General features: G+C 36.1%; 1 protein-coding gene across 14 annotated transcripts in view; it reads left to right on the top strand.

Annotated features, from left to right (window-relative positions):
- BPTF (bromodomain PHD finger transcription factor) overlaps positions 1-25,762 on the top strand; it is a 60,569-nt gene that overhangs the window by 14,194 nt on the left and 20,613 nt on the right. For 8 of the 14 annotated variants that reach the window (XM_064522738.1, XM_064522734.1, XM_064522744.1 and 5 more), the window contains exons 3-17: positions 8,713-8,936; positions 10,221-10,421; positions 10,953-11,141; positions 13,900-14,073; positions 14,232-14,407; positions 15,595-15,950; positions 16,234-16,365; positions 16,928-17,057; positions 17,986-18,121; positions 19,286-19,519; positions 19,788-22,203; positions 22,959-23,083; positions 23,353-23,481; positions 23,926-24,076; positions 24,840-24,963. In XM_064522738.1, coding sequence (XP_064378808.1) covers positions 8,713-8,936; positions 10,221-10,421; positions 10,953-11,141; positions 13,900-14,073; positions 14,232-14,407; positions 15,595-15,950; positions 16,234-16,365; positions 16,928-17,057; positions 17,986-18,121; positions 19,286-19,519; positions 19,788-22,203; positions 22,959-23,083; positions 23,353-23,481; positions 23,926-24,076; positions 24,840-24,963 — 4,897 coding nt within the window. The remainder of the gene's footprint in view (positions 1-8,712; positions 8,937-10,220; positions 10,422-10,952; positions 11,142-13,899; positions 14,074-14,231; positions 14,408-15,594; positions 15,951-16,233; positions 16,366-16,927; positions 17,058-17,985; positions 18,122-19,285; positions 19,520-19,787; positions 22,204-22,958; positions 23,084-23,352; positions 23,482-23,925; positions 24,077-24,839; positions 24,964-25,762) is intronic. The other 6 variants (XM_026098870.2, XM_064522743.1, XM_064522737.1 and 3 more) reach the window with 4 other exon arrangements.

Below are 25,762 nucleotides of genomic sequence, written 5' to 3'. Positions count from 1 at the left end.
GGGGGGAGGGGGGAGCAATACCTGCAGCTTAATTTTAATGTGTACTAAAAATGCATGAATGCGAGAAAACGGGAATTTCAATGAGAATTTTCCGGCTTCCTGTTAAAGTTGTTGAAACGTGGTCTAACTCACTCTTTGTGATCATATGATGGATGGAAGACTAGTTTTTGTGCATTGCTACCTGCTTAGATAGTTATTTGGCTATTGGATACTGGTAGTCTGGTTTTGGTAGTCTGCCTTTGTGAAACTAAAACTGCTTTTCAGAATCACTTGAAGATATTCACTATATCTGCTAACTAGAAACTTAGAAAATACTGTGTGAAACTTCCCTGTGTGCCAATGAAATGACAAGAAACACCTGCCTTGAAGCAGTCTCCTACTTTGCATGTTTGACATAGTTTGTGATTCATGATTGGTCTTGGGAGACTAATGTAACAAGTGTAATAATTTCTGTTAGCAAGGGTATTGTGCCCTTAGTTAGATACTACACAGTGTGTTTGAGAGAGCCTATGAGGGCTGTTGATGGCCTTGGGTCTTGCAAATGAGATGCTCCTGAAAAGCTCATTTTTAGTCCTTTAAAATAGTGTCCTTTCCCTGCTTTTTTAATGTAGTGGTGACTGATGCTTTAAATATTAATTATTGGTCTATTGGTCTTTTTTCCTGTGTTGTTCTTTCATATTTGTCAAAGATTTAGTGGTTTTTGTTTTTGTTTTGTTTTGGTTTTTTTTCAGGTCATAATCACCACAGTAGTATCAGGTAGTTTTCCAAAAGATAGCTACAGTATGGGACATACTATTCAGATTGATCAACAGGATGTGATGGTCAGCCTGAAAGTGTTGATATCCTTATTTTTTCTGTAGCCTCGTACAGAAGCTTCTAGCGTCTGTTTCCAGAAAATCTGTTGAAAGTTTGATTTAAAGAGAAATTCTTGCTGGATGTGTTGAGTTACAGTCCCCACCAGTAATGGATTGTTATTCTACTCTCCCACGGCTGTGGTTGAGATCTAAGAAGCTTTCATCCTGAAATAAACATCACATTAACTCTCAATTTATATAGATCAAAAATATTTCAAAGCCTGATTTGCCAGTGGTCCTTAAAACTTTGTAGTTCATCTCTTCCTCCAACTTTGACATTGCTATTTTAAGGAAATATGAAAATGTTAGCCCAAGATTTCTTTTTTCTTTTCCTGATACAGGTTCAGATAAAGCAACTGGAAGTATTTCAATAAAATAGTTTCTTTAAATAGTGCTGTCCCTCTTGTACTAGAGATTTTCGGCAAAAAATGATACTTTTTTGCCAGAGTTCTTGTCCAGTGAAATGTATTGTAGTCCTTCATTCTGATCATGTCAGCCTCTGTAATGACCTCGAAATTAGGAAATTAGCGTATGAGAAGGCGGCAAATCATTCCCCTTTTTTCTAATTGTTTTCTGTGTCAATAAAGCAAGCTTGAAGAGTGAAAAAACTGCCGTGCATTTATTATTGGCTAAAACTGGTAGTTTGCCTATCTGTTTTCTCTGTAATTTTCAGACATCTGATTTCCTTGGAGAAAGGGTTTGAGGTGAAGGAATCTGAGAAATAGTTAAAGAATTTGAATTCAATGTAAATTTCCCAGTGAACGTGAACTTTTGTTCCCTTTCGTATCCAAGTTTATGCTTAATTAGCATAACTTCTTAATTGAGTTGAAATATTGCAGTAGGCGCAGATACTAAATTGGATACAGAATTTAAATGTGCACTGGGTGTAAACCCGATGTGCTGTGGATTTGCATAGCTACAGAAGCAGACATCGCAGATGTACTGCAGCACGTTTCCCTTATGTATGGGTAGATTTTCCAGTTTCTGGATGAACCAGACCATTGATGCAGATGCACTTGAACTGGCTTTCTGTGAAGCATTTTGGTTTTATTTGCATTGTGCTGTGTTTTGGGGAAAACTTACATAGCACCGTAACTAAACTAATGAAGGTAGCTGTACTGCCTCTGGATCTAGCTGTGTGTTTATGTAGCGTTTCCATGAGTCAGTTTGGGTCTGGAAGGAGTTAATATGACTGATTCTTCGGTAGCAGGGTGTTTCCAGTCTCCCTTTTTCCATATAGCAGACAGTTGAGTATGTTACACTGAAATTTATAGAGAGAGTTCTCTTGTCTTGATTAAACGCTGTTCATCGGTGTCCTCTCTCAGTATCTTGAATCGTCCCAAGGACGATCTTTATGACTTTCCAGGTCTTTAAAATCTGGTAAAAACCTGACTGGTTACAGGTAACTTTCACCATAAAACTTGAATGAGGTTGATACAGGTATAGTGACAGTAATTTTCTTTTCCAAAGGGCAGGAAGAAAGAGGACTCTCCTGATAACCAGAGAAGAGTAAAGGAAAATAGTAGTAGGATTATAAGTGAAGGACAAACTGCTCTGTTAGTCTTTGGGAACAAAACAAACAAAAAAAAGCCTGGTTATGAAGGACACAATTAGTATATTTTTGTGCTCTAATTACCTGCATTTTAACAAATTGTTAGTTATTCTCCTCTGTGCATGATTTTGGTATCTCTCCTTTCAAACACTTGAGGTAAAAGTTGTTCTGAAGATGGGTTTGACTTAATGCTGTCCTGCGCTGGCAGAACAGTCCTGTTCTGGTCACTATTAAGAGGCCCAGAAGTTAACATAAAAAATCCAGACAGTCACTTCAGGAGATTTTAAGATTAAACAGACAGACTTCTTCTATCTATAATACATAAGTGGGTTAGTAATTGTTTTTTTCATAGAGAAAGCTTAATTGAAAACAATGTTTTTCCCGAAAATGTGGATTATTTGATTTTTAGGAAGGTTTTGATACAGACAGTACTTGAACATATTTGAAATGGAAATAAATCATACAAGTGCTTCTAGTTGTAAAACTACAGGTTTGAAAATTCTTTCTCTCTAGCCCACTGGAAATAACTGTTACTTCAGTAGAAAAGACATTCTTATTCTTGAAAGGTTGTAGTCATTGAACTTAAAAAATAATAAAAATAATAATAATTCCTATTAGGAGTTCAGTGGGCAAATGATTTGTTCCAGAAATCTTAAATTCACATTTTTATTGATGTAAGTTTTATGCCCTAATCAGGGTTTATTTAAAGAAAAATACATCCGTACATCCATATTCCATTTCAGATCAAAATAGGTGAGAGCTATAAGTAATACAGCAAAAAGAAAGGTTTTATTGGATTTTGCCTTTACTGATTTTTTGGGTAATGATAAAGATTTTCAAAACACAAATAGAAAAGTACTATATGTTTACAAACACAAGAATAAATGTAGTATATCCATGAATTCCTGACCTATTTGTATTCTTACTGCAGGTCACGTAAGTTGAAAGATTACTTTTCCCTTGTAGTCCCCAGCCTTTCTGTTCCCACAGGGTACGCTTCTGCTAGTATAAATGTACCTGTGGGTGCTTCTAAAACAAGTTTTGTCAGAAGTACGTGGTTTGGGTTAACCATTTTTCAAATAATCCTGATGGAACCAGAGTAGAAAATGGCTTCACAGTCATTCCGGTAGATCTGAAGCAGTTGTACTTTTCAGCAGTACAAGGCAGGATGGACAGAATCATAACCAGTCGTGCTAGAATTTTCATAGCACTTCAGCCTATTTCAAGTTATGTATAATGTGCATAATGTTACCTAAAATTTAATCATGCAAAAACCACTTCATAATGGAACAAAAGGACTTACTACCTAACTAAATTCCAGGGAAATACAGCTTTAAAAATGAAAATACAGTTTATGTGAATTGTTAATATCCTTTAGGTTCAGTGCCCATAGCATACTGTAAAACCAGCTATTTCTCTACACTGAACAAGATCAAACTGCATCTCTGATGTCGGATGACTGAAGGATAACTGCTAAATACCCGAGCTCCATGAAATTAGCTTGTCATATCAAGTTTATTAAAATCATTAGGGTATACTCACAAATGCCATGTATCAAAGGAAACTAATAGATCTAAAAATATCTGCATAAACACCTATTTGAAATCATGGCCAGGGAATTTAGAATACTGGAATCCTAAATTCTTACATTTCTTGTTTTTCAAAGTGCAAGTTTTCTGGGGCTTGCTTACTTCCCCTCCCCTCTCCCCCTGTTGGTAGTTATAAATGTTACCAGTTCATCATACCACCTTCTTCCCCATCTTTTAACAAGTTTTGTGGGTTTCTTTTATTTTCTTATCCACCTCTTCTGTTTTATAAAGATAGAAAAGTGGACACTGGGAGGAGGTCTCCTCCCATACCTCCCCTGCAGCAAATCTCAACAAGATTAATAAGCAAGAGAAAATTAGTTCCTGAGCTTTTGTTTCAAGGTGGTTACAAAATTAGGATGACATCACTGAGTCAGTTGCATTTGTTTTATGAAGGTTATTTCTGCAAGTTAGCGAGTCAGGAAGTTTAGGATTTTGGCTTGCATTCTTCTAGTAAACAGCTGCAGTTTTAATAAGTTATCATTCCCTTAAGTGTTTTGTTGTTCCCTGTCTATCAGAGATTACCACTTTATTTAGTAATCAATGCAAAATCCAGCGTTTTAAACATAGGTTAACTACGCCTCCACTGGAAATTTAAGAGGATGGATTTAGCATTGAAGCTAGTAAGGGTGGACATAAGTTTCATTCTACTGACTCTGCTGCTTGGATGGTAACTTCAGGCAGAGCAGAAAATGAGTAGACATTGTGAAGTTTTAGACTGCTGCAATATGTTTAGGTACGCCTAATTTGTCAGACGCTGCTTGGTGAAAGACTTCTTAGACAATTTAGGTGTGTCTTACAGGACACAAATTCACTTTGCAGGCCAAATCTGTTCCCCTACTGTGGGCTCGCTAAAAATTAAGTGTTTACATTCAGAATGCAGAAAGGGAAGTAAAGAACGAAGAACTGTCTTTGGATTCTTCTGATTAAAGTTGTTTTTTTTTTTCTCACTGTTATAACTGACATCACTAGCAGGAAGAAAAATAAAAGGTCAATGAATTGCTAAAGACTGAAAGCCAAACTTAGAAAAGATCTTCCATGGAACTCATGTATGGATGCTACGAGGTCTGATAATAGTAAGTTCTGATTGTGGAGTCAGAAGAAGATCCCTCACTTACCTCTCTGAATCTAAAGGAAAAGGAGTGTGATGTTTGTGAGTTAGGAGATGTATGTTACCTGGAAGTCAAACACCAGTAGAAGAAGTGAGAGGAAAAATAACAGAGGGAATAAATCAACACAATAAAGAGAATGAAATTACTTTTAGATATAAAATTACTTTATTTACATTTTAGGTAATAGTACACTATATTTTGCTGATAAAGCTGGGTAAACGGAGTGACTTTCTTTCTGCTTTCCTATTCCCATATAGCGGGCTTGTAAGTTTAGAAATGGACATTAAACAAATTGGAAATATTGAGATGCATTTGATTTGTCAAATGTCTGTAAAATGAGATAATGAAACATTGTTTGGCCCTCACTTTGACAGCACAGAAAGACAAATTGTTATTCCCGAGTTGTGCGCACCTTCCTTGATTGTCAAAAGCAGCAGTTTTTCAGCTTTCCCCCCCCCCCCCCATGATCTGAAAAGATTTATCGTGCTGTTCTGTATCTCAGTGGATCCAGTTAGTCCGAAAGCACTTGGAATCTTCCTTTGAATGGAAGAATAGTTGAAGGAACAGTTTACTGAATCCTGCTGCTCCTAATTACGGCAGCATGGAATTTGGGAAGGGGTCTCTATGCTTCAGAAATGCTTTGCTTGAAAGTTCGTAGCATTTTGTTCCATGTCCTTGTTTTTATCACTCTTAAAACTTGCCTCTAAAGTCTGCCAGTGAATAGTTTCTGGCAGTAAAAAAAGCCGAAAGAGGTAGGAAATATTTCTGTGATTCTTTTCTTTCTTGCTTGGCCTCACTTAATGTATGTGACTGAATAGAGTCCTCTGGTGACTGAGGAGACGTGTCCAGCAAAAAGCTGGCAATATGTCTTGTTTGTCAGCGGAAAAACTAATTGGGAATCAGTCCTTGTGCAACTTCCCTCACCCTTCCATCTTCTCTGTAGTAATAGCTCAAGTCACTTGATTGCTTCAAAGGGAAAAAGTTATGTTTCTTTAGCCAATTCAGCAACGAGGTGCTTAGGAAAAGCCAGCTTGAATCCTTTAATTGTTAATTTAAATCTAACTAATTTTGCCTAAACAAATTCTGTTGAATGCTTTCTGTGACAGTTCTGTGACTGTTGAGGAGTCAGTAAAGAGCAGCTGGAGACTTCCACTTGCACATACCTGAATTTTGAAAAGAAAACTGACCAAAGATGAGTTTTGTCAAAATGTATGTAGTATGGAGTTTGTGCCATTTCGTTTTCTGGCTGTGCTTATTTATATCCAGAGAAAGCTTGAATTCCTTAGCTCCTGTTACTAAAGTCATTGTAGCCTTTAATTCAAGAGAAATTCTGTGCTCAAAGAACTTAGGTAAAGCAAGCAGAAAAGAAATGAAATACTTCTGTGTAATTTCATTGACCATTTCTAGAGTATTGCCAGAGCAGTGCTTTAGTGGCTGGAATTTGAACCGCGTTTTTAGAGGGTTAGTGCTCGGTCCCTGCTGTGGAGTGCCGTCCCTGTGGGATCTAGCATCTTGCTTCTCCACGGTGTGCGTCAGAGTTTTATTGGAAGATTTCTTCATTCCCTTCTTGAATTATGGGGAGAAATTGAAAGCTGATTGCTTTCCAGTCCCATGGAACCTCGTAATGCCAGAGTAGGAAGAAATGATGGGAGAGGAAAGCAGATGATTCTTGGGATTTTCAGGTGACATAGTAGTGCATCCTGAGTGCATTAGCATAACTGTAGCATTTTTGAATTTGCTCAGTGAAGGGAGGAAGTGTGAGAAGAAGAAAACACTTAGATGATCATGGACAAAATTTAAGCAAGGGGCACAGGCTTCTACGCCTGAGCTGCCGGTCTGGAAAATTTACTTCATGGAATGATGTGAGATAAAGTGTTGCCAGTTATTGTGCACCTAGATTGTGTAAGGAAATGCGTAAAGGATGCATCTAGTTAGCTAGCAAATCATCGTGTGTGATTTTGTAAATGAATTAAGGGTTCAAAATGGAAGGTAAAGGTGCCCTTTTGGCAAGTTAAGTAATTAAAGTATAAACTTATCAACACCGCTGTACTCAGCAGTAATGTTTGAAGCAGCAGCGTTAGTATGGCTGCTCTACCGGTTTCCTACTCCCGTCATTCTTACTGGATGTTTGCCAGGGAAAAGAGCAGCAAAAATTCAGAAAGCATGGCTTTCCCTCCTTTTTCAGCTAGCTTCTCATCTTTCCATTCTCACTTTTCTATTGTGTTTTGTTTCATCTTTCGCTTTTCTTTTGCTGTAAAAAGCTAGGTTCTTGCATTGTGTTTTCCCCTTCCATTTTAGTTCCTGGGTGTTTGCTTTTCTTTTCCTTTTCTGGGGCTTTTGTCCACAAACAATAATAAAAGCACTTCAATTCCTGTTGTTACTAGTAAATAACTTTCTTGGTTTAGAGGAAACTCGGTTTAAATATTAATTTTTCTTTAATATGAGAAATCAGTCACAGAATGTTCCATAGAGTCAAATGATGGTTGGCCTTAACTTTTTGATACATCGTATGTGGGCAGTCTGTAGATTTCCTGAAATAAACTGTTTATAACTAACCTGTAATAGCTAGAAGTAAGTTACTGGCAGGCTAGGGGAATAAATGAGCAAGTTTGAATCAATTGCTTTTCACAGGTGACATCCTCATGAGAGAAAGATAGTATCTCTTTGCATCACACCAGTATTTTATAAAATGGACTTTTTTAAAAAAGTCCATTTTATAGTAAGGTTTGGCAAAGTAGTAGTAGTAGTTCAATTTTGAGTAATATTGCCATTATCATCAGGTTCACGGTAGCCTTATTTCAGTCATACTTTGATTTCTAATTGAGTTCTGCTTCATGTGCCTGGCAAATACTATACTTTTTTTGTAAATGTAACGTGGAAAATAATAGATGATGATAAGATTGCATTAAGGGTGTTTTGTGATTCTGAATATCTGAGGATGGTTTTTAACCGTCTTGAATGTGTAAGCCATGTGGAGGCAGCCAGTAGAGAGGAATACTCAACAAGACTGACAAGGTTTGGTTTGTGCTCTGTGGAGCTAGCTTGGGTCCAGCAGCTCCATTTGGATGCTTCTGACGCCGTGGGCCTCCAGTATTCTTCTCTAGGCTCGTGCATCACGGAGTACCCAGATCCCAGTAACCCCAGATAATAAATGTGGGAAACCATTGATTTCTTCAAAGAATCGTATGATTTTTTTTTTCCTTCCTAGTCCTCTCACAGATAAATGCCAGAGAAATGCTAATACAAAATATTTTATGAATAAGGAATCCACCACTTCGAGTTTTCTGACTTTGCTGTTTCCTGAATTTGCAGTCAGAAACACTACTTTTTATGGATTCTGGAGACATGTAGTCTTTCATTGCAAATTGTTTGAGACTTAGTAGTAGATTACTGGCTGCAAAAATAAATATAATGAGAATGAACCTTATTGCCAGATTCGACAAATATCAAATGGGTGCATATGTTTGAGTGGCCTCATGTGATTTGTTGATGTTTGTTTATTCACATTCAGGTATTATCGTTTAATATTTCTCTGCAAAAAGTAAATGACAGAAAGGTATGTCAGCCTATCTAGATTATATTAAAATATTTAAAAAATACTCTTACAGAGAAGAAGATTCAGAAAGTGAGAAAGATAAGAAAATCTGGTACTATAGCACAAAGATACAGTTGGCAGAGTTGATTGAATGCCTAGACAAAGATTACTGGGAAGCTGACCTATGCAAAACTCTGGAAGAAATGCGTGAAGAAATTCATCGGCACATGGATGTAACAGAAGACCTTACTAATAAAGCACGGGGCAACAACAAGTCCTTCCTTTCTGCAGCAAATGGTAAGAATATTCTGTCTAATGGGAACAAATGTTGCACTTTCAATCAAATACTGGTTTATATTTAGTTTATTATAAGAGGTTTATTAGACTCAAGGTGACACTTTCGATTATTATTTTCAATGTGTAATTAAAATTCTTGTGTTCAAAAAAGCAGTTGCGTACATAAAACTTCTGAACTTACTGTAAAAAAAGAAAAGATTTTTATTTGGCTTGCCAGAATCACTGTTGAGAATTTTTGACATTGTCCCTTTTCTAACGGTTTATGCACAACTCATCTGATAGTGCATTTGCTTCAAATGTGCATTTGCTTCATCTAGTGTTAACATGGATTGTAACATAACATTCATTCTGAAACAAGAAAGAGTGGCTAAAGGAAATGTCTGTTAGCAAAATGTGAAGTGTCTTGTTAGCTGTATTTGGGAAACAGGCTCTTTTAAGGTATAGTTGGGAATGAGTCCTCTTTCATTTGTTTCTTTTGTTTTTGCACACATTCATTCAAAACTATGAATCGTCATTCAAAACTAAATGAATGTGTGGCAGGAGATACTTTTGTACCCAACTCCATGAATGTAACACAGATACTTGGAGCTAGGTCAGTGCTTATACTAAGGCTGTGCTCATTAGCCACCCTTAGACCTGGAGTTTGGAAGGAGCATCGTGCAGGTGTACCAGCGTGGCCATGTGGTGCTCATTTCTTGTAGCCACATGTCTACATCATGTTTTCTAGTATGTCCCGAATTACTCAGACTTTTATTTTGCTTAGGGTATGCCAGATTTTTGTCACTCCAGGTGTTGGAATGGAGCTGTGCTGGCTGTCGAATGTTGCTTGGTGTACTGTCTTATACATATGTATATCTTCATATATATTGTCATATCTTCATTTGACAATCCAGTGGGGGTCAGGGTAGCAAAATTTATTAGGCATTTGCTCCAATCTTAAGTGAGGTAGAATGCGTATGTCCTCCACAGTTTCCCACCAGAACTTAATATACCTACTTTGGACCACTAAATGGCCATGTAAATTTGCCGAGGTCTGAACTTTGGTTCTAGGGCAGACATGAAAATTAGATATTTGGGATTTAAAATGGGTTTGAGTCGTCACTATTCTAATTCTGAGAAATTGATAATTAGATCTTTGGAATTGTTTCTTCTGAGTGAGGGAAAAGTCGTAAGTTGGATGTTATCTTGTAAGTAAGGACAGTATTTATATAATTGTATTTCTGCTCGGTGGCTCTATGGATGGTGTTTTGTTGTTTATTGATGATATTGTACTTTTTCTTGTAGATGAAATTTTGGAGATTATCAGAATAAGAAAAGGAGAAGTAGGGGAAGATAAAAACACATCAGCCGATGAGGCAGAAAAGGCCAAAAGTGATGTTGATGATGGCCAGACAGATACTGAGAAAGGCAAGGAGGAATCTGCAGATCAAGATAAAACTGAAGAAACACCTGCTGAGCAAGACACAGAAAAAGTGAAAACAGAAGGTAAAGAAACTATAACCATACTTTTAGAACTTCATTTAAGTATCAAGTGATCATTCAGTTAAGATCCTCACATTTCTAAAAGTTAGTGTAATTCTTTTGTACAATTCTTTAAGTTACTTTCAAGTAGCAGGCTGTATTTGTCTCTTTCGCTGTGGTTATATATTCTAATTGTTTCTCTTATTGAGTAGTTTCACCAGTCTTCCTACTTTCCAAGTTAAATACATCTAACTTGTAGATACCTTGGCTTTCTGTCATGGCACTTACAGGTTACGATCAACATGTCTGCAGTAAGCAATAATCCATGAATTTTAACACTATTTTCTCATCAGAATTAAATAATTGTTGTATTTGATTCTGAGACACTATCTCATAGCAAAAAAGAAAAGAAAAGAAAAAAAAAGGTCAGTGCAGTTCAACATTACCCAGTGGACAAATGAGCTTGCTGAAGTTGCTTTCTATGGATGACGCCAAATGACATCCTAAGACATACTAAAGAATATCCTTAAAGTTTTGTTGTGCGTTTCACTATAGAGGCAACAGTCGTTGGGGATAAAAGTAACTCTGAAACATCAAGCACTGACGACAACAACACAAATCCTTCTGCAGGAGAGACTAGTTGCTCTGAAGGGAAGAACGCAATGGGGTGTCAGTCAGAAACCCTTGATAGCAACAACGTGGCAGAGAAGAAGGTGGCATCAGAGCTCCCTCAGGAACTCTCAGGTACAGAAGGCACTGTTATCAATGCCTCTGTAATTTGGGGAATCTGTTAAGTTTTTCTATCTGGTTTGTCCACTAAAACCATTCACAGCGTATATCACTCATGCTGTTTGCTTGCAGTGCCATCCTTTACTGCTACGTTGTCATTAACATTTCAAAGTTAATTTTCTTGCAACTAGTGCTTGAAATTTGTGATCCTCTGACATCAGCATTTGTTTTCATGCCTTCCAGAGATGACTATGGCTAAGCTTTTTATGTTCTATTTTCTGTGTATTTTATTTTTCCATAGTGATCCATAATGATTGTTAGCATCCTACCAAAGTTTATTTCAAATTCTAATTTGCTGCTGGCTTGTATATTATTTTAATCTCTCATTTACTGTGTAAATTACTAACAAACAAACAAAAACTTCATTCACGTGAGTAAACCATTTCACTGAGATGCCAAGATAAAAATTGTCATCCTATCAATTTGTAAACACGTTTATCTATCAGCTTTATCAGAATTATCTGAGCAGAGGCTGTTGCTGTATTTTAACTTGGTTTATTCTGCCACGTCAGTAATTTGAAAGCGGTAATATGCTACTATATTAAAAAAAAAATCCTTTAGATTTAGGAATGACTGCCACTCGCTTAGTATATCATAAAGTATCACATAGAATATATTATTTTAGAATGATAATATGTTATAAGCTTTACTGCATAAGCAAATGTTATTCTAAACAACTGATTACCGTTAAAAGCATCAGAGTTTTATTCTCCGTTTTCAAAATCTAAAAATACCCTAATCTGTAATATAGCCATCCTCACTATGTTATGTTTGAAAAAGTTGTAGTAAACTTTTTCTCTCCTCCAGAAACAGTTTTCCATTCAGATAAAGACTGCAGTTCTTGAGCTTGTTAATATGAATGCATCCAAACCTTGTAGTAAATCTTACGTTAGTAGGAGGAGGGAATGCGGTTAAAGTTAAATCCTTAATTTGGATAAAAGCCTTTTAATATGCTTTTTCAATGCAGAAAAGATGCCAGTGCATGGGACAACAAGCATGCTTTAGATGTTTGACCAAACATTTTGGCTTATTTTCATACTTTTTATTCCATTTTAACTTTAAAAATAACTGTATAGCGTGTTAATGGAAAAGATATATAGCATATAACTCTATTCCAGCCATATTTATGGGTTCCTATTTTTATTTAAAAATTCAGTTACATGAAGATAATCATCACTATTTATTTATTATACTTTTGCAGGAACTTTTCTCCTTCCAAAGCTTCTAGCTGGTTTTTAAATTAGTGGCCTGGGTTGCAGGAAGGTGTATATATGTGTGGGGGAGTTCCCCTCAAGTCTAATTTACTATGCGTACAGTGATACTTGTGCTCTGATTGCAAAGTTTTAATTTGAGACCCTCATTTCAGTTGTGGGGGAGAGTTACTGAACTGATACCAGTGAGGCAATCGTCTTCAAAGAGGGGAAAATAAGATTAAGATGCAAAGCTAGATGAAAATATCTATCACCATCCTTTTTAAATGCAATCCGGATGTAGGCTTTTAATTTTGAGTCTAGTTTGGGTGCCTCTGCTCCAAACAGCAGGCCCCAGACGGTTACATTTTTCCCCTTACTAAAGGGAAATCAATCAAACTGTGTTGGTCTCACTCATCTGGCAAAGACATATCAAGATGCGTTCAGGTTAGGGAACTTCTAAGAATCCCAGTAGATTTACCCAAAAGGTGGTTTTGGTTTGTCACCTTTTTAAGAATTTGACAGAAACGGTGAACATCCTACTTGTATCTCTTCTGCACAAAATCAAGACATTGCTGTTTTAGGGGGAGTGGCTTGCTCTTCGTAGGAAAGTGGGAGTGATTTCTAGATGGTTGCAGTTCATTGGAACCTGAAGTTTTGAGACTCTTAAGAGTTTATCTATCATCTAAAGATAAGTAAATTCTTACAGTTTAGCAGAAGTAATTTATCTAGTTAGAATATGTGTTTTTATGTGTAGGCACTGTATTAGAAGTTTCTACTTAGCTCTCATGAGTAAAAGAATTCCTTCTTGACATTTGAATCAAAAGATCATACTCGGGCAATGTGCCTTATTGACAATAAGACGGTGATAATGTCCACAGCTGTCAGGAAAGACAGCAGCAAGGAGAACCAAAGACCAAGAATGTTACTACTTGTCTTACTGAGTTTGAAGCAACACCTAGAGCCACGAGAAAGCTGCAAGAAAGGGGCTAATGTTTTTGTAGAGAAAGAGTTAGATATAGAATGGTGCCAGTTGAATTCAGATCTGTGGGATTACTCACAAGTAATGTGCTGAAGGGGAGGAGACAATTAAAGACTCAACGGAAACCTGTAGGGGAACTGAAAAGTGTATGTTTTGAGGAACAGTTAAAGCATGAGAAAATAAAAGTATCACAGAAACTTCAGGAAGACCAAATTTCAAGAAATCTGGATTTTTAAAGCAGACAAAATCTTAGTAGGGGGCTCTCTGTCTATGCATGTATAGAAAAGAATTGTTTTTAAAATACAGTCATATTTCACCTAAATACGAATTTCAGTTTGTCAGAGCTGTGAGAGTTGAAACTGCTTGAAATAGAATGAAAAATACTTTTATGCATACAGTGCTCTGGAGGGAAGTAATATTTTATGGTTATTTCTCCCCAGTCCAGCAAAGAGGTTCATCTAGCTTCCCTTTCAACTTTTCATCAAAAACAAAACAACAAAGTTGCATTGATATCATTAAAAATAAAGTTGCTCTTTTGTAGAGGAAACTGGTCAGATGATCCCTAGCAACAGTAGTAGTGTATCTGCTGCACCTCTACAGTCAGATGTTGAAAACAGCAACAGCAGTGAGTTGAGCTCTCTGCAGAATGACTCCGTTAAGATGTCTGATGATGCTGAAAATGCAGAGAGAGGATCCCAGGATTCAGAGGACTTAGGTACGATATATATATTTGTGTGTGTGTGTATATATATATACAAAAAACAGTAAATTGTTTTATACATCTTTTTATTTCTTGACTTCATAACTCCCATATGTCTATAAACAACTTTCAATTTTTAAGTTTGTTTTAAAAGCCTTTTTCTTCCTGGGCAGGAGAGAAATCTAATGGTGAAAGAAGTGACTCTCCAGGCACAGGAAAAGGTGCACCAGGTTCGACACGAATGCTCACAAGATTACGAAATCCAGATAGCAAGTTGAGCCAGATGAAAAATCAGCAGGTTGCTGCTGCAGCGCATGAAGCAAATAAATTACATAAAGAAGGCAGAGAGGTTTGTGTACATTTTGGGTAATTCAAAAAGTAGGAAAACTGCTTCAGAAAACTGATGGTCTTAGTAAAACAGGATTAGTGATTTTGGCAGACTGTGGAGGTACTTTAAAAAAAGGTAGAAAATATAAATTACCAAATGTTGAAATTGTCATACCACAGGTAGTGTGGTTTTTCCCCTTTTCCTTTACTTTTGCTCCCTGAGTTGCTGGCTGGAGAGTGGTGTGACAGTGACCCTGTATACTTACGTTGCTTTAATGTGCAGCTCATAAAAGTTACAGATTTGTTTATTATATGTCTAATAATGTTATATGTGTTTTCTCCCTCTTCTTTGTTCCAATCTCTCAGAACTATTGTGTCACAGCTATAACTTAGTACTGATTTGTGTTTGATTGTGGTGTTGATAGCTAGGTTTCTAGTTTGTGACAAATCTGTACTGGCAGAGTATGTTTGTTAAAAAGAAGAATTGCAAAGTTGTAGCACTGCTTGATGCAGACTACAGTGAAATCTCTTAAATGACTATCTGCCAATTAGGATGGGTTTTTACGGTGTTTATAGGTGTTTTTTATTTGTTTTTTGGTAAGTCAGTTTCTCCAGAAAAGCAATGTTTGAATAGTAATGAGTTAGTTGCAGTTAGTTGACTGCATATTGTTTGGGGTGATCCTTTTATTTCTGCTAATTGGTTTTCAATGCGAGTTAGCATTGAGCAGATTTATTTACAATCCTCTAAAACTTGGAACTGCATTGTGAGTTAGTAGACCAGTGGCATTATTCCTTGACGTGTTTTCAGAGTCGAAGATATTTGTCTACCGAATAGCTACATGTGTGGATTCTGTGATTTACCCAGGAGGGGCTTCACAGAAAGGTTATTTCAGCTTAGTGAGGTTATTCTCCCAAAGCTTTCTCCCTCAATAGGCGTAATTCAGAGCAGCTCACTTTGATTTTTTGGGGAGCCTAGATGGCAGTTTTCTTAATGCTAAAGTTAATTTTTGAGAATATAATTACTCTGTATGTAATCAGTAATGAAGTACATATTCAACATAATAAGATAAACGTTCATTTGCTTCTACAATAGGGAACTAATGCAAGATGTTTTTATGAATTTGTAAATAGACGAAGTCTTGCACCGTAGAAGTCAATAGAAGTATTTGAAACTTAAGTGAATCTTTAAAATTACTGTTTTTTAACAAGGTTCTGGTGGTCAACTCTCAAGGTGAAGTCTCCCGAATGAACGCAAAGAAGGAAGTTGTGATGAAAGGAAATATCAACAACTATTTCAAATTAGGGCAAGAGGGGAAGTATCGCGTTTATCATAACCAATATGCCACTAATTCATTCGCATTGAACAAGCACCAGCACAGGGAGGACCATGACAAGAGACGGCATCTCTCACATAAATTCTGCCTGACTCCTGCTGGAGAGTTCAAATGGAACGGGTCTGTACACGGGTCCAAAGTTCTCACCATATCCACTTTGAGGCTAACTATTATTCAGCTAGAAAACAATATCCCAGCATCATTCCTTCACCCTAACTGGGCTTCCCACAGGTAAATTAATACATGAAAATATATATTCTCTTGTTTTACTTGTATTTTGCTTATAGCATTAATAAGTAATGGCATTTGACATTTCAAATCAGTGATTTCCAAGCACTGTGATTCACTATGTTAAAACAAAGCATGTTTGTGTTTTGTGTTGTATGACTAAAATGGTTGTACATTTTAATAAAGTATTAAAATATAGGAGTCTTTAGCCTACCATTAAATCTCATTAACATGTAACACTATACTAGTGCATATATCTGATTCATTTTTCTTTTTTGCAATTTAGGTCTAACTGGATTAAGGCTGTTCAGATGTGTAGCAAACCTAGAGAATTTGCGCTTGCTCTGGCTATATTGGAATGCGCAATTAAACCAGTTGTCATGCTGCCAATCTGGCGAGAATCCTTGGGGCACACTAGGTAAAAATGTCTTTTCACATATGAGAACTTTGCTGTGTTTTACAGTTGCTAGTTTCTCTAAACCTGCAAGAATTATGTTGAAAGTCAGTCATTTAGCATTTAAAAACAAAATGTCTTTTCTCAACCAGAAGCACTGCAAATCTATCACAAGCCTATTTAATTGTGTCATTGCTCCCGCAAAACAAGTTATTTTCTTTATCCGAGCCAGAGCTGCAAAGTGATAGTGCTTTGGAAGTCGAGAAAAGCAACTTTCAACACACTCATTTTGGTAGAGTCTGTCTGTTGTCCCTCATTGTGTCACAGAAGCAGAAATGAAATGTTTCTGATGTTAAACACTGCTGCAGGCAGCTGTTTGCTGTACTGGAATAGCCAAAAAATTAATGTTCATGTTGCAAATAATGTATATAAGCTGATACTAGACTTTCCTTTTCACTTCAGATATTTAGATTATTCAGAGGGGTAGTATATACTCTCACTTGACGACCTGTATTTGTTTACAAACTCCTGGATTGTAGTTGCATGCAAAGAGTATTTAAGTTTTGCCTGTATCTATGTGTATTAGATTACGCAGAATGACAGCATTAGAAAGAGAGGAAAAGGAGAAAGTGAAAAAAAAAGAGAGAAAACAAGAAGAAGAAGAAACAATGCAGCAAGCTACATGGGTGAAATATACCTTTCCTGTCAAACATCAGGTAATGTTTTATTTTGCATGAAGAATATATGAAATACAGAAATTATTGATTTCATATTTATCCCTTCTTTGTTTTTACGTTAGACTTAAAACGTTAATGACATTTATTGCATTACTTCCTGTCACTGGAGTAGGATATATGCCCGTGTATTCAGGCACACAGTTTTGGCCTGAACTATATTGAACATGCATTATGCTCTTAGTGAGGCTGCTTTAGTTGACAGATATGTTTGTCTGTAAAATGCAGCCCTTCCTAACGGAAGAATTCTAGATGGGTATTGGAATCTGCCTGCCTGCCTGTTGGTGCCCACTGCTGGCTCCCTACCCTCAAAAAAGCTAGCTTAGCTACCTTGACTTTGGAAGGGTATGTAAGATGATGGGAACTACTATAAGGAAAAACCTTTATATTCTCCTACATTATGTTGATTAATTTTGTTGCAGCTGTTATCTTTGCTTTTCATTTCGTGTGAGCACAGCAGTACTTAGTCTGTATGCCATTCAGATTGACTGACAGCCACAGGGAACAGTGAGAACGTTATGAGCTTACACGCTAGCATACCTGTTTACCTTCTTTCTTTATTTGTTTTAGCATTTTGCTGTTAGAAAGCTGAATTTCTCTTGCTCTAAAGTTATTTGTTCTAACAAACATACAGATTGATTCAAAGACTTGTACAATTCTTTAGCTTTTAGTTAAAGGTACTCACTGTTAAATGAGAAAGATGTGGTTTTAAATGTTAGTGGTAGAATCAGTTTAATTATTAGCTGTTACATCTTGAATTCTAGATAGTACATTATTTCACAAATTTATTTCAATTTGCTTGAAAGTCTCTTAATTAAAAAGTAGTCATCTTAGGTTTTTAAATGAATGTATACATATGCAGTGCAACAAACAACACTATTAAAAATAGTACTTTTAAAATATTTAATAGGTTTGGAAACAAAAAGGAGAGGAATATAGAGTAACCGGATATGGTGGCTGGAGCTGGATTAGTAAAACACATGTCCATAGGTTTGTGCCCAAACTACCTGGAAATACTAATGCAAATTACAGAAAGTTGCTACCGAGTAAGTATCTGCATCAGTTCAATCTTTTTTAATTACTAACGTACTATTTTTTAAACATATATTCAGTTATTCAGTTGATTACATAGGTGTGATACTTCTTATGACTTCTTAGACTTTGTTCCAAGTAGTCTTTTAAGGTAAGCTTTCAGGAATCTGTACTCATCCCTCTCAATGTAGGCAGTTCAGTTGTTCTAGACATTTTTTTTTAGTTATGTTAAATTGTCTCAATCATGAAGTTGTATGTAATATTTGTGCAGCTTCATATATCTGCTTTATGTAATCTGATCGATTATCGTAGGCAAAAAATAGCATCTAAAACATCAGTGTATATATACACCTTTTTCTTTCCATGTTGAGAGAATGCTGTTAGATCTGGAAGCAATAGTTTTACAAGGGGGAAGAAATGTAGTTTTCTGCAGAAAGTTCGAACACATTTGCTTACTTATTTTTCCTAAGGATTTATTTTAAAAAGAAACTATTTTGTCCAGTTGATTCTTTAGAATGTGTCCTAAACTGCATAAATCTTATTTATAATAAATTTAATCTTGTCTTCGCTTTTAAATTTTAGAGAATGTCAGCCCATCTTGCTAATATATTTTTAAATTATTTCTTTCCTTTAATATTAATATGATTCTTCCCCTGTTGCTTTTAACTGGATCAAACACAAAATGGATGCTGCTGCTCTTAGTGCCGTCTGTATAGTTGTTAAGTTAGATTAATCTTGCATTCTGAGTTGTAGAATAATAGCCACTACAGCATTAAGCACGTATTCATTTGAACACTAATGTTCTGGATTTAACCATTCAAGTCAAAATTTTTAAAAATGATTGTGAATTTTCAGACCCTGCATTAATGTGCTTTTTTATAGGCTGAGTTTTCAGAAAGTGGTGTTTAGTTTCCTGGAAAACTTGTTTTAGAAAAGTTCAACATGGGTTTCCAAAAAATAATGTAAATAAACCAGATTTTATCTCTGCAGGGCTTTTAGATAAATTTTTTCAATAGTGCACTAATTATAGACTAAAATTTTACTATTGTGTTTTGCATTCAATTTCTGAATTTTAGTAATGATGTGTGATTAATTTGAGGTATACTTCGATATGTTTTAAAAAAAGTATAAAAAATGATTCTGAATAATTTGAAACCACTTAATTTATCTGTTAACAGCAAAGAATGAAGATATGACTATTGAAAAATGCGACTTGGAGAAAAGAAAAAATCCAGTAAAGGTAAAAATAGAAAAAGATAAAATGAAGGATTCTCGTGATCTGCAAGCAAAGAACAAAGCAGATGTTTCAGAAACCTTGGGGAAAGTACACGTGAAAGAAGAAAAAAAGTCAAGTGAAGAAAAAGCAGAAATTAGTGCAAATTCTGAAAACTTAAATCATGCAAAAGGTAAAGGTAATATACATTTTATTTTAAAGCTAGCTATTCATTACAATGTTGTATCTGTAAAAAGCACCGGACCACAGATAGAAATGGCTACTGAAAAACTGTACCAGGTTGCGTCAAGACACTTAAGACTTGCCTGTTAAGTGATTTTTTTTTCTCTTTTTCCCTGAAATCTACAAATGTTAGTTGCATTTATTTCTTGTACTTAATGTAAAAATATAGCTTGTTACTCATTGTTAGGGGAGCTTACTAATTTAGAATTATTTCTTCTTTGCAGCGGAAAAAGAAATTGATTGTGAAAATGATAAAGTCATCAAGGAAGAACCTATGGATATAGATGATGTGAAAATTGAATCCCCCATAAAAGATGAGGATAGTCATTGTAAACGGGATATAATCAATGTCAGTGAGGGATTTCATTTAAGGACTTGCTACAAAAGAAAAGTAAAATCATCAAAATTAGATGGACTACTTGAGAGGCGAATAAAACAATTTACACTGGAAGAAAAACAGCGTCTAGAAAGGATGAAACTGGAGGCTAGTGCTAAAACTGTAGGCATTCGATCTGTAAGCCCCCAGAAAATCATAGATGAGCTACAAGCAGGAAAAGTAAAAGAAGGAAGCCAGTTTGACATGTCTTCCGAAGACAGAACCTATATTTCAGATAAGACCCAAACTGAAGATGTGGAACAGGACTGCTTGCCGATCAGCAGCCTCTCTCATACCAAAAGTGGTGAGCCAGATGAGCTGTCTTTGCCTTCAGCAAATAGGCTGTCAAAGGGAGAAGGCCAGCTGCTGGATGAAGACTCCCCTCAGTGCTCTGAAGGTGAAAGCTCAGTTCAGAGTGACAGTAAAGAAAGCAACCCTGAACCTATGACTACTGATAAATGTCAAGGGCAAGAGGTTCTTAAGGAATGTGAGAGTTCCTTTGCAGATGGCTTGAAACAAACAAATGCAGAAAGTAAAATCAAATGGGATGTTTTGGAAACAAGTGAAAAACCTTTGAAGCAAAAATTACCTGTTTCCAGAGTATCTCAGAGCGAATGTGAAAATTTACAGCCAGTGGTAACTGAAAGCAGCCGTAGAAAAGATGTTCTGGCTGTTCTTGAAAACACAGAAGGGAATTCTGAATGGCAGAGCAAAGACCCAGAAAGCAATTGCATGATAAAAAGCCCTTCTGAACCAACATCCTTTCAAGAAGGTGAGATGGAGGAAGAAACTGTTCTAAGAAAGACTGAAGGTAAATCAGAAAACAAGACTGTATTTCACCAAAAATCAGTTAGTAAAGATCTAGAAGCATTTAAAACAGAGCTAATTTCTGAAAGAAGTCATGAAAGTCAAACTCTGGAACACATGGATGGGGCAGAAACTGATGAGGAGTTACTGAGCTCTAAGCTATCTGAGGCTAATGGTAAAAAGAAAGGTCAGGAATTGAAAGTGGAGACAAGTACAATAAGCAGGTGTGTTGATCAGACAAATCTAAATAGTATTACTGACAAAAAGAATAATAAAAATGAATCTGAGACAGACGTAGAAAAGGAAAAATCAGCATTTCAGATGAATGGGAAAGACAATGATAAAATATTATCAAATGATGAATGCTTAGTTAAAGACACCTGTGAAACTACAGCAGGGAGTGATACTGAACCAAAAGTTAATAATATTAATAAATCCATTCCTGAACATGAAATAAAACCATTGACTTTTAAGGAGTCCTCAGTAAAACCATTTATGAACGGTGACATTATGGTAGAAGGCACAAATGACAAAAATAATGTGGACCCTAAGTCATCTTTGCAGAGTTCACCAGAGTTTGAATCTGGAGAGAGTCTTCAGCCACCACATGAAGTTCCAGACTATGTGCAGAAAACTGAAGAAAAGCAGCTTTCTCCTGAAAGATCCACCTTTGTTGGCACTGCTTCCACACCGACGCATACATTCTGTAAAGAAAATAACCTAAGCGGTGAAACAGAATGTATGGAAACTGAAGTCATTGAGGATAAGAAAGTTGCTCCATCACCTGTGACATCATGTGAGGAGTCTAGTTTGAGTAGTGACTTCGCTGATCAGAATGGTCTACAGACATATAAAGTGGAAAATACTAATGGAGAAAATAAAATAAAAACTATCATTACTGAAGTGACTACCACAACATCAACTGTTTCTACAGAATCTAAAACTGTGTTTAAAGTTGCGGAGACTGTAGCTGCTAATGATGAGAAAACAACAGTGGTATCATCTACAGAAAATTGTGCCATATCTACTGTAACTACCACCACTACTGTAACTAAGCTTACCACTCCAGCTACAGACAGCAATGTTGATGTCATTTCTGTACAAGAGCATAGCAAAACAGTAGTTACAACAACAGTAACTGATTCACTGACCACCTCAGAAGGCACGTTGGTGACTTCCATGACTGTCAGCAAAGAGTATTCTACAAAAGACAAGGTGAAATTAATGAAATTTGCAAGACCCAAAAAAACTCGTTCTGGAACTGCCTTACCATCTTACAGAAAATTTGTTACCAAAAGCAGTAAAAAAAGCATATTTGTTCTACCCAATGACGACTTGAAAAAGTTGGCCAGAAAAGGAGGGATCAGAGAAGTTCCTTATTTCAATTACAATGCAAAACCTGCCTTGGATATTTGGCCGTATCCATCTCCAAGACCAACTTTTGGGATCACTTGGAGGTATATACTTTTTACGTTTTTAAGGAAAAGTTTGGGATGGTATGAAATTAATTTAACTTAGAAGTACAAGTGATATATATGTGTATGACCAAAGGTGACTTTTTCCACTTACTTGAATTGGAAGTCAATATTTTTGACTTGAAAAAAGAATTCTTGAACAGCTCTCTCCTACAAGAATAAAAGGTATAAATTAAAATTTAGGGAAGCAATCACTGCCAAATCTAAAGTGATATAGAGAAACCTAGTCTGGTTTTGACACTAGGTACTTCAGTTGGAAAGATTTTTGTGGGGACTACTTGATCTTGTTGGTAGTCTAGCTGAAGTCGCACAGAAATCTGAGGATCAGTTAATGTTTCTGGTACTCAAACTGGTTTAACTATTTCTCTATTGCGCTGCATTTTCCAGGGTTTTTTTCAGGTTTTCCTATAGAAAGCCCTGAATGTCCTACCACATAGTAGACTTTAACATACTGGTACTGTGATGCAGCACTGTTTTATTGTCAAATAGCTAATTGGTTGTGCTCATCATAGTGACCAGAAAAGAGTGGTTAAAAGTCACCAGTTCACAAGCTCTCGTAATGGTTAATGGAAATGGAGCTTTTTCTTACCTCTGCTCATTGAGCTGGTGCAGTATTTTACTGACTTGAAGAACATTGTTTTGGCTGAGTCTTTCTACTTTAGTAGTTGTCTCTTGGTTTGGTATTTTAAATACATTTTGATTTTAAAATGTAATTAATACTCTCCTTTTGTGGTTAGATATCGACTTCAAACAGTAAAATCATTGGCTGGAGTGAGTCTTATGTTGCGGTTACTGTGGGCATGTCTCAAATGGGATGATATGGCTGCAAAAGCTCCACCTGGGGGAGGAACTACACGTACAGGTATTACGTCTTTAAATTTCTAGGTTTCTTAACACGAAAGTCCTTATTGCTAATTTCTAGTATTACTCTCATTCAGATCCTTTTTGTAAAGGCTTGATGTTAGGTATGGCATTTGTATTTGTTTAAATAGCCAACAGTTCACACTAATTGCTCTTTCTTTACCTTGCATATATTAGGTCAGTTGGAGGGTCTTTGGACAAATTTTATTTAGCTTTTATCTTGTACCTTTTTTCTATTTTTTTAACATTTCTGGGACTAACTCATTGTAGAAACGTCTGAAACTGAAATTACAACAACAGAAATAATCAAGCGGAGAGATGTTGGTCCTTATGGAATCCGGTCAGAATACTGTATAAGAAAAATTATTTGTCCCATTGGTGTACCAGAGGCTCCAAAAGGTATGTTTGTTTCTACATTTTCCCTCTCCCCATAAGCTTGTACAGAAATTAAGGTAACTGTACCTTTATGTTAAGTCAGACCATCCAAGAAGCAAATACAGCTTAACATGAACCATTTGTTCTTGTGCGTGGAAACAAACGATGCATTTAACTGACTTGATTTATCTGAAGCTGAAAGGCTTTCCTGTTTCTGAAATGAGATTGAAAAAGACAAGTTTAACACAGAAACATTCACTGTAAGCAGAGCATTTTGTCTGATTTGAAAAGAATATTAATTGTGAATAATTTTATCTCTTTTCGTATGATAGAATAGATTATTTGAGTTTGACTCAAATATGACAATTGTGTGCCTATCTGTGCCTATAGGGGGGGACACTAAATGCTGTGTTACACTTTTTATTTTGTGATTGAGCTTAATGTCTGTGTTTTGACTGTTCTCTAAAGAAACTCCAACGCCTCAGAGGAAGGGACTACGATCAAGTGCGCTAAGGCCAAAAAGGCCCGAAACACCCAAGCAAACAGGCCCTGTTATCATTGAAAGTTGGGTAGCAGAGGAGGAATTGGAATTGTGGGAGATCAGGGCATTTGCTGAAAGGTAAACAAACTAAAATGAGCTTATAAAAATAGCATTTTGATTTGTGTTTGTATTTTAAATGTTCCTGCTAAAGAGCACAAGCTTGATAGCTACAATCAGTGAAAGCTGACCTGTGTTGCGTTTTTACGCAAATTATGGAAATTAATTTATGCAGATCTTAGATTCGTTAGAACTAACTTTGTATTAATTTGTATTATAGAAGTATTTTAACACATACCATTTAAATGTGGATGCCAAAAGTAGCCTAAAACCTGTCCATGCAATACGGTAGTAGCCTTTTAGCATACAACACCGATTACTTCATAAGCATGGAAAAATAGTTACGAAGAAAATGAATACATATAAGTATATGAAGTAGAGGTAAATTCAGTCTGAGAATTTTGCCATCATAAAATGAATATTTTCAGTATTCTATACTTAAGAGTTAGAACAGCATTTTTGAGTCCCTTGAGAAAAATTGTTTTAAACTAATAGTATTACACAGATGATGTTTGCGGTCTCGATATGATTACAAATTCCAGTTTTGATTAATAGTTTCTTGAAAGGTGTTGTAGTTGCTTAGCTTCAGAAAGCTTCAGGGACGTTTAATGCAACTTCAGTAGTCTGTTTTGAACTTCTTAAAGCCATGACCAGTTTCTCAATAATTTTAAGGTTTGACATTTGTTCTTATAAGAGCAATGAAACTAGGTAAAATGAAATCCAATTTGGTGGTTGAATTTTATGTGGTGGTATAACTTTCTCTTTGGTTGTGTCTCTTTGGCAGGGTGGAGAAAGAAAAGGCGCAGGCAGTTGAACAGCAGGCTAAGGTTAGTGAACTGAAGAAGTCCGAGGAGTTCAAGGCCCAAATGGAGGCTCAGCTAAAACAGCAACGGTTGGCTGCCCAGCAGGTGGGGGAGCTATCAGTAGTCCCACCTGTCCGCAGTTTTGCATTGTTGGCCCATATACATTCAGATATGGGAAACAAGGTTGCTCCCTATCTTACACCATTTAAATTTTTTTTTCCCATTTCCTGTGCAAACTTGACATGATGGAAGGGCCCCGTTAAGACATCAAATAATGCTGCTGCCACTCTGCACATTCATTATTTTGAAACAGGATAAGGCAAAGATTGTTTTTTTGGGGAGGTTTTTTTGTTTTTTTGGGTTTTTTGTTTTTTAATAATTGGATTCCCCTTTTTGCACCTTATTTCTAACACTTTCAAAAAGATTTAGTTGTTTTTTATTCATTTATTTTAAAAGAAGACTGAGAAGCACCAGTCTCCAGGTAAGATCAGTAGTATTCTGTGGTGTGTTGGAAAGCTGCCTTGGTATATGGCTGACTGTGGAATATGACTGCATTTACTTTTCATGCTTCAATAGAAACAAATTTTTTATCTTATCCTAAATTGGCTGAACTAAGCATATACATGCATACATACATATTTTCACTTATCTGATTAAAATTAGGAAACTCAAAGCCATGTTGATACTTCACATGCTCCACTAAGTATTTTTTTTTCTAGTTTACTCCTTTTTCATTTCATCTTCCTTGATCAATATGTATTATTATACTCATGAGTATAAATACTCATTATATTATTATACTCAGTATAAATACTCAATGAGTCATGAGCATTAACTCAATGTAATGCTAACCAGTCATTGAAATTTAAATTAATAAGTACAGAGATAATTCCCATAGTACAGG

This window comes from Dromaius novaehollandiae, chromosome 18, assembly GCF_036370855.1.
Source record: "Dromaius novaehollandiae isolate bDroNov1 chromosome 18, bDroNov1.hap1, whole genome shotgun sequence".
In the NCBI taxonomy this organism is placed as follows: domain Eukaryota; kingdom Metazoa; phylum Chordata; class Aves; order Casuariiformes; family Dromaiidae; genus Dromaius; species Dromaius novaehollandiae.
Note: the sequence above shows the minus strand (reverse complement) of the source record. Positions and strands in the feature narration are given on the sequence as shown.